The sequence below is a fragment of the Heptranchias perlo genome, chromosome 40 (genome assembly GCF_035084215.1).
Source record: "Heptranchias perlo isolate sHepPer1 chromosome 40, sHepPer1.hap1, whole genome shotgun sequence".
NCBI classification, from domain to species: Eukaryota; Metazoa; Chordata; class Chondrichthyes; order Hexanchiformes; family Hexanchidae; genus Heptranchias; species Heptranchias perlo.
The window spans coordinates 10,473,773-10,487,399 of NC_090364.1; the positions used below are offsets into that span (position 1 = coordinate 10,473,773).

The 13,627-nt window shown below is 45.8% G+C and overlaps 1 protein-coding gene across 1 annotated transcript in view; it reads right to left on the reverse strand.

The window, feature by feature from the left end:
• The window catches only part of LOC137305670 (beta-1,3-N-acetylglucosaminyltransferase lunatic fringe-like), a 46,948-nt gene extending 39,521 nt beyond the window's left edge, over nt 1–7,427 (reverse strand). The window contains exon 1 of the mRNA XM_067974568.1: nt 6,591–7,427. Coding sequence (XP_067830669.1) covers nt 6,591–7,052 — 462 coding nt within the window. The 5' untranslated portion in view covers nt 7,053–7,427. The remainder of the gene's footprint in view (nt 1–6,590) is intronic.
• Between the last annotated feature and the right edge of the window lie 6,200 nt (nt 7,428–13,627).

The window sequence follows — 13,627 nt, forward strand, 5'->3', positions numbered from 1 at the left end:
GGTTGCCTTTATTGCCGTGGCATTAATCCAGTTTAAGACGGATACCAGTGCTTCACACGAAGAGTGATCAACACATTAAGAAAGAACTTGCATTTATACAGCACCTTTCACATCCTCAGGACGTTCCAAAGCACCTTTCAGCCAATGAAGTACTTCTGAAGTGTAGTCCCTGTTGTAACGTAGGGAAGCGCCACAGCCAATTTGCGCACAGCAAGATCCCAGAAACAGCAATAAGATAAATGGCCAGTTAATCTGTTCTTTTGATGGCATTGATCGAGGGATAAATGTTGGCCAGTAAACCAGAACTCCCTGTCCAAATATATTCACCTCAGAGAGCAGTTGGGGCCTTGGTTTAACATCTCATTCAAAAGACAATGTGGTAGATTTTCAGCGGGGGAGTTCCCCAATCTCCTGTCGTAACTTCAGCACCAGAGAAAAGGCCATGTAGGCTATTTCCATGTGGTTTCTGAACATCTTCTTCTTGAGAGATCAGAGGAACCCCCTACAAAATTTCCAGGCCAACTCTCGCACCGTTCCCTCGGTACCGCACTGAGACGTCAGCCAATATTGTGTAATCAAGACTCTGACAGGATGGGCCTGCCAATAAGCCAAGGCTGACGCACTGGATTGCTGGCTAGGGTGGTGGAAGAAAAAGCCTTGGAATCGTATAAGTACCAGTTGGATGCTATGATGAGGGAGGGGTGGGGGGGGGGGGGTGTTAGGCCTCCTGAATGCAGGAGCTTGAATGGACCAAATCACCGTCTGGTTCACACTTATTGCGTGATCATCTGAAGTGGGTAAAACAGTGCAGCTGCTAACGTCACCAGCAACAGGATATAACAAGTACGCAATGAAAAGCAGGCGCATTAGTGAGTCTCTTTATGTTTAAGATGCTAATCTTTTCATATGAAACATGATTGATAAGAGAAACTGAATATTTTCCATTTTGACGCCTGACTCATCTCTTCCATTACTCACCCTCTCCTGCCCTTTCGGGGCTTTCCCTCCAAACTTATTTTTAAAATAAACACATAAAAGAGAAAATTGTCAAACTGCTGAGCTCAAGCCCCCATTGTCATTGAACAGGGAAAATTGGAACCACACGAGATTTGAGTTTGCTACAGAATCATAGAAAATTTACGGCACAGAATGAGGCCATTCAGCCCATCGTGTCCGTGCTCAATTAATTTTCACATCTCAGTGAAACTCTTTTTGAACGTAACATGAACCTCTATCAATGTAAAGTACTCGAATAATGATATGAATTTCAGTGTTGTTTCTGGGATGTGGTGGGATATGAAGCAAATGGCTGACCGTCTTTCTTTACTGAGGTAGGAACCAAAGGCAAATTCAAAAAGGCTCCTCTCAGTGTGGAACCTCACTAGATGGGACCATAAAATGTACAGAGCAGAAACAGGCCATTCAGCCCAACTGCTCCATGCCGGTGTTTATGCTCCACCTGAGCCTCCTCCCACCTTACCTCATCTAACCCTATCAACAAAACCTTCTATTCCTTTTTCCCTCATGTGTTTACCTAGCTTCCCCTTAAAGGCATCTACGCTGTTCACCTCCACGTGGTAGCGAGTTCCACATTCTCACCGCTCTCTGGGTAAAGAAGTTTCTCCTGAATTCCCTATTGGATCCATTGGTGATTATCTTATATTTACGGACCTTAGTTTTGGTCTCCCCCACAGGTGGAAACATCTTCTCTATGTCTACGTGTAGTCTGATAGCTTTATCTCTAACCTGTGCTCCTGTCTGGTGTTGAGGTGGAACCTTGGTCAATGGAAGCATGGGTAGCAGAATTTGATTTACGGGGCTGGATTCTCCTCTTCCTGGTAGAGTAGCAGCAATTCAAGACTCCCACCAATAACTGGAACCCATTTTCCTGGGCTGGGTCATTTGTTATGCAGGGCGAGCTCCCAGTAAGAAGCCCACCTAGAGGGAACCAATTGATGAAAACTTCAGGCAATCTTGCAGTAGGAATGCTGCTGCCTGACCCGAATAGGAGCATTTAAACGAGGTGGAAAAGCCCCAAAGAGGGCCACAGGAATTTTCTTTTCAGGCCGAGACCAAGGCTAAACAGGTTAGTGTATTGGGCCATTGAGAAGGGTGAGGAGCCGTCTACGAGGCCCTCTCCCTCCGTGCGTGGTATCCCAGCCCCAGGGCCTACTGCCACCTTTCCGCGGACGGTACCGGGGTTTGGCCGAGACACCGGTGGTAAGCAGGGAAAAGGGGCGGCTTACTGGGCACAATCCGCCCGCTTACATTTACATGCACTGGATGGGAAAGGAGCAGTTAGCGGCTATTTCCACAGTAGGGTTGCCAACTCTGGTTGGTGGTATTCCTGGAGGTTTCATCACATGACCTCCCACCGCCTCCAGCATCCCTGCCCAGTCAAACATCCTTTATGTCCCCATTTCCAATATTTCTATAACTAAAAAAACTAAAGTGTTCAAATAAAATGAAAAAAACCACATAATTTTTTAATGCCTCTCTGATTTGTCTCATGGGTGTTGCGTCCAGGAGATTAATTTTCAATTCCTGGAGACTCCAGGGCAATCCTGGAGGGTTGGCAACCCGACTCCACAGAGGCAGAGAAAGGAAAATTTAGGTCATGGCAGGAACACAGGCACAGGAGGAGGCCATTCAGCCCTTCGAGCCTGTTCCGCCATTCAATTAGATTATGGAAGCTCTGCATCTTAACTCCATCTATCCGCGTTGGTTCTGTAATCATTAATACCGTTGCCTATCAAAAATCTATCAATCTCAGGAATGTGGTGGTTAGATGAATGTGAAGTGGTAACCTAACCTCAGTGCTCCCATCTGTCTCTGGGACCCAAGGCTGTCGAAATTTACTGAATGTATCAGCTTTGGCTCAGTGGGTCGCACTCTTACCTCTGAGTCAGAAGGTCCATGAGTTCAAGTCCCACTCCACTGATTTGAGCACAAAATCTAGGCTGATACTCCAGTGCAGTACTGAGGAAGTGCTTCACTGTTGGAGGTGCCATCTTTCAGAGGAGATGTTAAACCAAGGCCCTATCTACCCTCTCAGGTGGACATAAAAGATCCCATAGCACTATTTGAAGTAAGAGCAGAAGAGTTCTCCCTGGTGTACAGGCCAATATTTATCCCTCAACCAACGTCACTAAAACACATTATCTGGTCATTATTAAATTGCTGTTTGTGGGACCTTGCTGTGAGCAAATTGGCTGCTGTGTTTCCTACATTATAACAATGATTGTACTTCATTGGCTGTAAAGGACTTTGGGTTGTCCTGAGGTCATGAAAGGTGCTGTATAAATCCAAGTTCTTCCTTTCTTTTACCCTCAAGTCTTTCTGTGCAGGATCTGTACAGAGTCCTGTGTTACCAATTTTCTGAATTGATAATTGAACAGATTGATTCCATTCTTTTGCACTCCAGCTGAACTGGAGCTTGGTGATTTAGTGATTGTCCCTCCCGCACCGGTGAGCTTAATATCAGAGATTTTTGGAGGCGAGGATGAAGGAGATCAATATTTGGGAATGAAACTCTTCCCTTACCACATCATGGCCTCGCCCCTCCCTATCCTCTTCCAGCCCTACAACCCTCCGAGATCTCCGCGCTCCTCCAATTCTGGCCTCTTGCACATCCCCAATTTTCATCACCCCACCATTGGCGGCCGTGCCTTCAGCTGCCTGGGCCCTAAGCTCCGAAATTCCCTCCCTAAACCTTTCCGACTCTCTACCTCTCTCTCCTCCTTTAAGATGCTCCTTAAAACCTACCTCTTTTGGTCACCTGTCCTAATATATCCTTCTGTGGCTCGGTCTCAAATTTTGTTTGATAACATTCCTGTGAAGCGCCTTGAGACGTTTCACTATGTTAAAGACGCTATATAAATGCAAGTTATTGTTGTTTTTGCACTGTTTGTCACATTAGAATTTGGTACGGTGTAGATTTGCCAGTAAAGTTACCCCTACATTGCTCCATTCAGCACCGCCTAGGCAAATTGAGGAACGGAAAGGATGAGTGAATCTCCTTCTGCATTGTCCAAGTTCAATGCAGAGTGGAGATACAGGGTTAAAATTTCTCCATCTTGCCCCTTTCCAGCATTCCTGACCAAATGAGGCATTGAGATCCAAGTCTACACTTGTAATACTTCCACTCCCCCATCAGCTATCCCGAATTGCCTATCAAATCACTGGATTACTGCTAAACTAGATGCAAATTGTGCAGGGTCCTCTGACAACAGGATTGGTACTGCCCCCAAACCCATCACTTCGAGCCCTAACAGCTGTCAGGAGATGACTTCTTTGTTTGGTCCGGAGTCAGATCAGATCACAGAAGCAAAAAAATTCAGCTCTCTGAACATACTTGCAACAGCAAGTTTTATTTTAAAGATAATTTTCCTTTAATTTGATTTTTCTGTCTGCTCGTGATAATTCAAAGATTTTATTTCACACGGAAAAGGAATGCATTGCTCAATAGTTTGATTTGAGCAGTGTAAACAAAGCGAGAATGAAGAGCGAAAAGATTGAATTTTCAGATAATTTGAATGAAGTGACTTTGAATTAAGAGGAGACTGTACACCTCGTCCAAACAACTTGGGGTCGATTTTGACTTTTGGACTGGCGGAGTGAAGAGGCCCCGAACCCCTATCCCCCATCCCACCCTCCACCCCACCCCGCGATTATGAGTCCCCGGCCTCATTTAAACTTGGCAGGTGAGCTGCGGGGCATCAGGCAAGCATGCCAATGCAGTTCGCCGGGTTGAGGGCTCACGTTCGGACCGGGGCGACTGCCAGCAAAGTAAGTTACAGGGAGGAGGGGTCGGGGTCGCGATTTTTAAAAAATTCGTTCATGGGATGTGGGCGTCGCTGGCGAGGCCGGCATTTATCGCCCATTTCTAATTGCCCTTGAGAAGGTGGTGGTGAGCCGCCTTCTTGAACCGCTGCAGTCCGTGTGGTGAAGGTTCTCCCACAGTGCTGTTAGGAAGGGAGTTCCAGGATTTTGACCCAGTGATGATGAAGGAACGGCCGATATATTTCCAAGTCAGGATGGTGTGTGACTTGGAGGGGAACGTGCAGGTGGTGTTGTTCCCATGTGCCTGCTGCCCTTGTCCTTGTAGGTGGTAGAGGTCGCGGGTTTGGGAGGTGCCGTTGAAGAAGCCTTGGCGAGTTGCTGCAGTGCATCCTGATTGCAGTTGTTGCACTCCAGAAAAAGTGATTCATTGTGCGAAGTGCTGGGAGATGTTTATATAGAGTCATAGAGTCATAGAGTTATACAGCACGGATAGAGGCCCTTCGGCCCATCGTGTCCGCGCTGGCGTGGCAAGATGCAATATATATACACACAAGGGTTTGTTTCTAAACCACCCTATGTAAGTTTTGAAAAAGGAACTGAATTAAGAGACACCAAGGTATCTTGTGTATAGTGCACACTTCCTGTAAGCATCACACTTACCTCCTGTCACACTTTAGTGGTCACACTACAGATGTCACATTTTGACATATTACCTGAGCAATGCCACTGGTGAACTTCTAGCTGGTCTTTTGACATATTACCTGAGCAATGCCACTGGTGAACTTCTAGCTGGTCTTTTGACATAACCTCTGAGCAATGCCACTGGTGAACTTCTAGCTGGTTTTTTGACATATCCTCTGAGTAATGCCACTGGTGAACTTCTAGCTGGTCTAGTGGAGTACTGACCAGCCCCTTTGCAGTTTTAAAAACACGAGTGTCTCTCATAGTGGGCCTTCTTCAATAATATTTACACTGTACTTTTACAAGTTTGGACCATTGAGACTCTGAGTGCCACGCAACGTATACCCGTGGAAGGAGGTGGGCACACAACCCCCTTCAAACCTTTGCCAGTGTCACTCCTGAGTGACTGTCACCCACTTCCACCCCTCACTCGCTGTTGGGGGGGGAAACATCTTAATGCAGAACAAAGACAAGAGTAGGCTTGTATTCCCTTGAATATAGAAGATTAAAGGGTGATCTAATTGAGGTGTTTAAGATAATTAAAGGATTTGATAGGGTAGATCAAGAGAAACCATTTCTTCTGGTGGAGGGAGTCCAGAACAAGGGGGCATAACCTTAAAATTAGAGCTAGGTCGTTCAGGGGTGATGTCAGGAAGCACGTCTTCACACACAAAGGGTGGTGGAAATCTGGAACTCTCTCCCCCAAAAAGCTGTTGAGGCTGGGGGTCAATTGAAAATGTCAAAACTGAGGTTGATCGATTTTTGTTAGGCGAGGGTATTAAGGATTAAGGAACCAAGGCGGGTAAATGGGAGTTAAGATACAGATCAGCCATGATCAAATTGAATGGCGGAACTGGCTGGAGGGGCTGAATGGCCTACTCCTGTTCCTATGTTCCAGAAGACTTAGTGTGCTAGGATTGGGACCTAATGCCAATACGGTGCCTCACTGCAATATTTGATGTGCTTGCAAAGCAGATGTAAAATACAGTCAGATAACAAATAACAAACTTTCAGGGGATCCAGCAATCTCTCATTACACCCACTCCCCGTTATCTATCAGTGTGTCCTGGCTTAAGACAACCAACCCCTGCTAAGTACAAGGAAATTCAATAAAAACGACCGCCCACCTGTTCCCAAGCTCTTGAGATCCAAGTTTTCAGAAGCAATTCCAGCCTGGATTTGTGGAATTTGTGAGTCGTTTTGATAGCGATGAAGATATCCCTCAACTCCAGCTTATTCCTCCAAGGTTCATCCTTCAGATACATCCCCTTGGAGAAGCTGTTGGCACCTCCAGCCGTCAGCTCTGAGTGAAACGGTTCTCTGGCTTTATCCAGCTCAGAGTCGGACACCAGTGTTCGGAAGTAAGTTGCGATCGCCCGCAGCGAGTCTGCGAGTTTCCAATCACCCTTTCCCCCAAGCGGCGAGTCCTCTCTGAAGTCTTGGCCGCTCGAAGCGACTGAAAGTCGGTCAGCTTTCATCCTGACCCCGCTCCCTTCTTCTCGCCTCTGGTTATCCACAAAAGCGACCAACAGAAAAGTGATGGTGGCCCCAGATATTGTCAGAAAGATCTTCTTCAAGCAAAGGCGCATTTTGTTTTTTAATTTTTAAAATCCCGATTTTAAAATAGCCAAATATCTAAAACTGAGTGAAATCCCATTTAAATCGACTGAAGACATTTTCTAATCAATAAATTTAAAGGGAGATTTCATGCACAATCCATGTTTTGTACTGTAAGCTTTAGCTAACTTTATAAACTAACCCTCCCCAGCAAATATATGATATATATAATAATGCTTGCAACTAATTCGGGAAGGGGGCTACAATACCTCCTATGATATTTTAATAATTTTTTTAAGTTTCCCGCTCTAATTTCATTTAGTTTTAAAAGAAAAAAATAATAAAAGTTAAAATGATTTCAAATTTATCTGCAGATTCACCACCTGTCGCCCCCGGCGTGACTCAACTTGTCACAACTTTGTAGCAGTTTTTGTGTCAATTTCGGGAAACCAAACGGAGGGGGCGTGGTTATACGGGTGAGTGGCAGCTGGGATTGACCAATCGCAAGATAGCTTCGGAGACGGGGCGGGGCTACATTGTGTGACAACTGAATTGGACACCGTTTTCTTTAACACTTTGAGGCCACTGGCCCCAATCCTGGTTCAGGAACTCCTGGCCCCTCAGCATGTCTTGATAGTTTAGCTCATCTGCTTTAAGTTTCCCTCGAAGTGACTCAGAAGGTTCGTAGGTTTGACGTCCCGCTCCAGAGACCTGAGCACATAATCCAGGCTGACACTCCCCGTGCAGTGCTGAGGGAGTGCTGCACTGTCGGAGGTGCCGTCTTTCAGATGAGACGTTCGGATGTTAAAACCGCCCTCTCAGGTGGACGTAACAGAGACACTATTTGAAGGAGAGCAGGGCAGGTGTCCTGGTCAATATAGAGCACATTCAAAACAGAGATTTCTAGATACTAAAGAGATTTGGGGATGGTGCAGGAAAATGGCGTTGAGGTAGAAGATCAGCCATGATCTTGTTGTACGGTGGGGCAGGCTCGAGGGGCCGGATGGACTACTCGTGCTCCTATTCTTTATGTTCTTATTTATCCCCCAACCAACACCTAAAAACAGATTGTCTGGTTTTTATCTCATTGCTGTTTGCTGGACCTTACTGTGAGCAATTAACTGCCGAGTTTCCTATATTACAACACTTCAAAAAGTACTTCATTGGCTGTAAAGCTCTTTGGGATGTCCTGAGGTTGTGAAAGGCGCTATATAAATGCAAGTCTTTCTCTCGAATACTCAGATGTGAATGCATGTTAATGATTGCAAAGCTACCAGCACATCCATTAGACACCAACTGAACCTCCTTAGGCAAATAAAAACATCTACTGCCAACAATACCCAGCGGGAAATGAGAGAAAAAGATAGGTTAATAATTCAGGTGGAGACCCTTCATCAGAATTTCACTAGTGTCCATCCTGCTGTGATTTCCAATAGTTTCTGTTTATATTTCAGATTGCCAGCATTTAAATTTTTTTCTTTTTACCTCTAAGTGTCAGCTTGACTCAACGGTTGCCTCGAGGTTCGAAGGTTCGAGTCCCACTGTAGGACTTGAGCACATGCAGTACTGAGGGAGAGCTGCATTGTCAGTGGTGCTGTCTTTCACATGAGATGTTAAACCATGACCTGTCAGGTCAATGTAAAAGATCTGATGGTACTTTCTCAAGGAATAGCAGGGTGCCTGTCCCAGTGTCCTAGACAACATTCATCCCTCAAACAATAGGATGTCACTGAGCGACTGGAGAACATTCTGAGACTGGAGGGTGAACAGCCAGAGGTCATGGTCCATATCAGTACCAATGACATAGGTAGAAAGAGGGATGAGATCCTGCAGGCAGATTTTAGGGAGCTAGAAAAGAGATTAATAAGCAGGACCTCAAAGGTAGTAATCTCCGGATTACTCCCAGTGCCATGCGCTAGTGAGTATAGAAATAGGAGGATAGGGCAGATGAATGCAAGGCTGGAGAGATGGTGCAGGAGGGAGGGCTTTAGATTCCTGGGCCACTGGGACCGGTTCTGGGGGAGGTGGGACCTGTACAAGCCGGACGGGTTGCACCTCAACAGGGCTGGAACCAATATCATCGAGGGGAGGTTTGCTCATGCTGTTGGGGAGGGTTTAAACTAGCTTGGCAGGGGGCGTGGGAACCTGAGCGTAGATTCAGAAGGGAGAGAAGCAGAGCTGGAAATGGAAGGCAGAAAATTAGTGAGCGAGTTTGGAAGGCAGAGGAAACAAAGGCTAGAAAATAGACAACAAATGAGTTTGGCAGTGCTTAATGGTATATACCTCAATGCAAGGAGTCTAGGCTGATGAGCTGAGGGCACAGATAGACACGTGGAAATATGATATCATAGCTATTACTGAAATATGGCTTGAAGAGGGGCAGGAATGGCAGCTCAACATTCCTGGTTACAGGGTTTTCAGACGAGATAGTGAGGGGGATAAAGAAAGGTGGGGGGGGGTCACAATTCTTCTTAAAGAAGCAATTGCAGCTGTGAGGAGGTTTGATATGTTAGAAGGATCATCAAATGAGGCCATATGGGTTGAACTGAAGAACAGAAAAGGGGCAGACACATTGCTGGGAGTGTACTGTAGACCCCCAAACCATCAGAGCAAATATGGAGGCAAATTTCTGAGAAGTGCAAAAACAATAGGGCAGTAATAGTAGGGGATTTCAACTACCCGAATATTAACTGGTGGAACCAGGTGTAAAAGGTACAGAGGGCGCAGAATTCTTAAAATGCATTCAGGAGAACTTTTTTAGCCAGTACGTAGCAAGCCCAACGAGAGGGGGGGCAGTTCTGGACTTAGTTCTAGGGAATGAAGCTGGGCAGGTGGAAGGAGTGTCAGCGGGAGAGCATTTTGGTGGCCGTGATCATAATTCACTTAGATTTAGCATAGTTATGGAAAAGGACAAAGATAGAACAGGAGTAAAAGTTCTCAAATGGGGAAGGAAAGGCCAATTTTACTAAGCTGAGATGTGATTTAGCAAAAGTGGACTGGAAACAGCTGCTTGAAGGCAAATCAGTGTCAGAGCAGTGGGAGGCATTCAAGAAGGAGATAGTGAGGGTCCAGAGAAAATATGTTCCCACAAAGAAAAAGGGTGGCACTCCCAAATCTAGAGCCCCCTGGATGTCAAGGAGCATACAGTGTAAGATAAGGCAAAAAAGGGAACCTTATGTCAGATAGCGAGAGCTCAATACCGCAGGAAGCCTAGAGGAGTAGAGAAAGTGCAGGGGTGAAATTAAAAAGGAAATTAGGAAAGCAAAGAGAGGGCATGAAAAAATATTGGCAATTAAAATCAAGGAAAACCCAAAGATGTTTTATAAATAAATAAAAAGCAAAAGGAAAGAGTAGGGCCTATTCGAGACCAAAAAGGTAACCTATGTGTGGAGGCGGAAGATGTGGGTATGGTTCTTAATGAATACTTTGTGTCTGTCTTCACAAAAGAGAGGGACGATGCAGACATTGTAGTTAAGGAGGAAGAGTGTGAAATATTGGATAGAATAAACATAGTGAGAGAGGAAATATTAAGGGGTTTAGCATCTTTGAAAGTAGATAAATCGCCAGGCCCGAAATGTATCCCAGGCTGTTAAGAGAAGCGAGGGAGGAAATAGCAGAGGCTCTGACCATCATTTTCCAATCCTCCCTGGCTATAGGCGTGGTGTCGGAGGACTGGAGGACTGCTAACATTGTACCGTTGTTTAAAAAGGAATAGACCGAATAATTACATGTCAGTCAGTCTAACCTCAGTGGTGGGCAAATTACTGGAAAAAATTCTGAGGTGCAGCATTAATCGTCATTTAGAAAGGCATGGATTAATCAAGGACAATCAGCATAGATTTGTTAAGGTAAGGTCGTGTCTGACTAACTTGATTGAATTTTTTGAGGCGGCAACAAGGAGGGTCGATGAGGGTAATGCATTTGATGTAGTGAACATGGATTTTAGCAAGGCTTTTGACAGGTCCCACTTGGCAGACTGGTCGGAAAAGTAAAAGCCCACGGGATTCAAGGGAAAGTGGCAAGTTTTATCCAAAATTGGCTCAGTGGCAGAAGGCAAAGGGTAATAGTCGACGGGTGTTTTTGTGACTGGAAGATATCAATGGACTGGTCAGATGGGCAGAAAAGTGGCAAATGGAATTCAATCCGGAGAAGTGTGAGGTAATGCTTTTGGGGAGGCAAACAAGGCAAGGGAATACGCAATAAATGGTAGGATACTGAGAAGAGTAGAGGAAGAGAGGGACCTTGGAGTACATGTCTACAAATCCCTGAAGGTAGCAGGACAGGTAGATAAGGTGGTTAAGAAGGCATATGGGATACTTTCCTTTATTAGCCGAGGCACAGAATATAAGAGCAGGGAGGTTATGCTAGAACTGTATAAAACACAGCTAGAGTACTGCGTACAGTTCTGGTCACCACATTACAGGAAAAATGTGATTGCACTAGGGAGGGTACAGAGGAGATTTACGAGGATGTTGCCAGGACTGGAGAATTTTAGCTATGAGGAAAGATTGGATAGGCTGGGGTTGTTTTCTTTGAAACAGAGGAGGCTGAGGGGAAATTTAATTGAGGTGTATAAAATTATGAGGGGCCTAGATAGAGTGGATAGGAAGGACCTATTTCCCTTAGCAGAGGGGTCAATAACCAAGGGGCATAGATTTGAAGTAATTGGTAGAAGGATTAGAGGGGAGCTGAGGAGAAGTTTTTTTTAACCCAGAGGGTGGTGGGGGTCTGGAACTCACTGCCTGAAAGGGTGGTAGAGGCAGAAACCCTCAAGGCATTTAAAAAGTACTTGGATGTGCACTTGAAGTGTCGTAACCTACAAGGCTATGGACCAACAGCTGGAAAGAGGGATTAGGCTGGATAGCTCTTTCTGGGCTGGCACGGACACGATGGGCCGAATGGCCTCCTTCTGTGTCGTAAGATTCTATGATTATGTGATTCAAAACACCCCATTTACCTCAGTGCTGCTTGTGGGATCTTGCTGTGTGCAAATTGACTGCTGCGTTTGGCTGCAACTCAACATTGATATACTTCAGAAGTAATTGATCGGCAGCGAAGTGCTTCAGAACGTCCTGAAAGGTGCTACATAAACGTAAGTTCTTTCTTTTGCTCCTCAAAGACTCAGTTTCACATTCAGGAGTCCATTTTCTTTCCGCTAATTGTTTAGTAGACTTCAACAAATTCAGAGAAACAGTTCACGGTAAGTATCGCAATACAGAGACAATCAGAATTACACACCAGACTCGGGTAATAACCAATAGAACACTGAGGAGGAATGAAACCAAAATCAGAGCCAGAGGGCACTAAGCAGACTGGAGCAAACCAGTTACTGTCCCAGCTCATCAAGTGTAAAGGCATGGGCACTGCCCAGTTTAACAAGGAGCATTGAAGATGAGGCCAGGAAAATCCTTAGAACCGCAAGATCAGGGAATCTAATCATCAGGAATCCCTTAGAAAGAAGGGCAAGGAGGTTATGATGGAGCTGTATAAAACACTGGTTAGGCCACAGCTGGAGTACTGTGTGCAGTTCTGGTCGCCACACTACAGGAAGGATGTGATCGCTTTGGAGAGGGTGCAGAGGAGATTCACCAGGATGTTACCAGGGCTGGAGCGCTTCAGCTATGAAGAGAGACTGGGAAGATTGGGTTTGTTTTCCTTGGAGCTGAGGGGGGACATGATTGAGGTGTACAAAATTATGAGGGGCACAGATAGGATGGATACTAAGGAGCTTTTTCCCTTCGTTGAGGGTTCTATAACAAGGGGACATAGATTCAAGGTAAAAGGCGGGAGGTTTAGAGGGGATTTGAGAAAGAACTTTTTCACCCAGAGGGTGGTTGGAGTCTGGAACTCACTGCCTGAAAGGGTTGTGGAGGCAGGAACCCTCACAACATTCAAGAAGCATTTGGATGAGCACTTGAAATGCCATAGCATACAAGGCTACGGACCAAATGCTGGAATATGGGATTAGAGTAGACAGGGCTTGATGGCCGGCACGGACACGATGGGCCGAAGGGCCTCTATCCGTGCCGTATGACTCTATGACTCTAAGGAATCTCACCACCAGGAATTCCCTTTAAAGAGGGAATCTGTGCTTTCGACTTGCATTTATATAGCGCCTTTAACATAGTGAAATATCCCAAGGCTTCTCACAGGAGTGTAATCAGACAAAAAAGACAATTGACACTGAGCCAGAGAAGGAGATATTAGGAATAAGGAGTGTCTTAACGGAGGAGAGCGAGGTAGAGAGGCGGAGAGGTTTATGGAGGGAATTCCAGAGCTTAGAACCTAGATGGCTGGAGGTTCGGCCACCAATGGAAGGGCGAAGGAAGTGGGGGACGCACAAGAGGCCAGAGTTGGAGGAACGCAGAATCGGAGGAGGGTTGCAGGGCTGGAGGAGGTTACAGGGATAGGGAGGGGCGAGGCCTTGGAGAGATTTGAATACAAGGGCGACAATTTTAAAATCATGGCGTTGGTGAATCGGGAGCCAATGTAGGTCAGCGAGCACAGGGGTGATGGGTTTCCAGTGACCTTCTACTGAAGTTACAGAGGACCTGGAGAACCCCCGAGGAAATTCCCAGTGGTACAATCCTCTTCCCCCCCCATCACA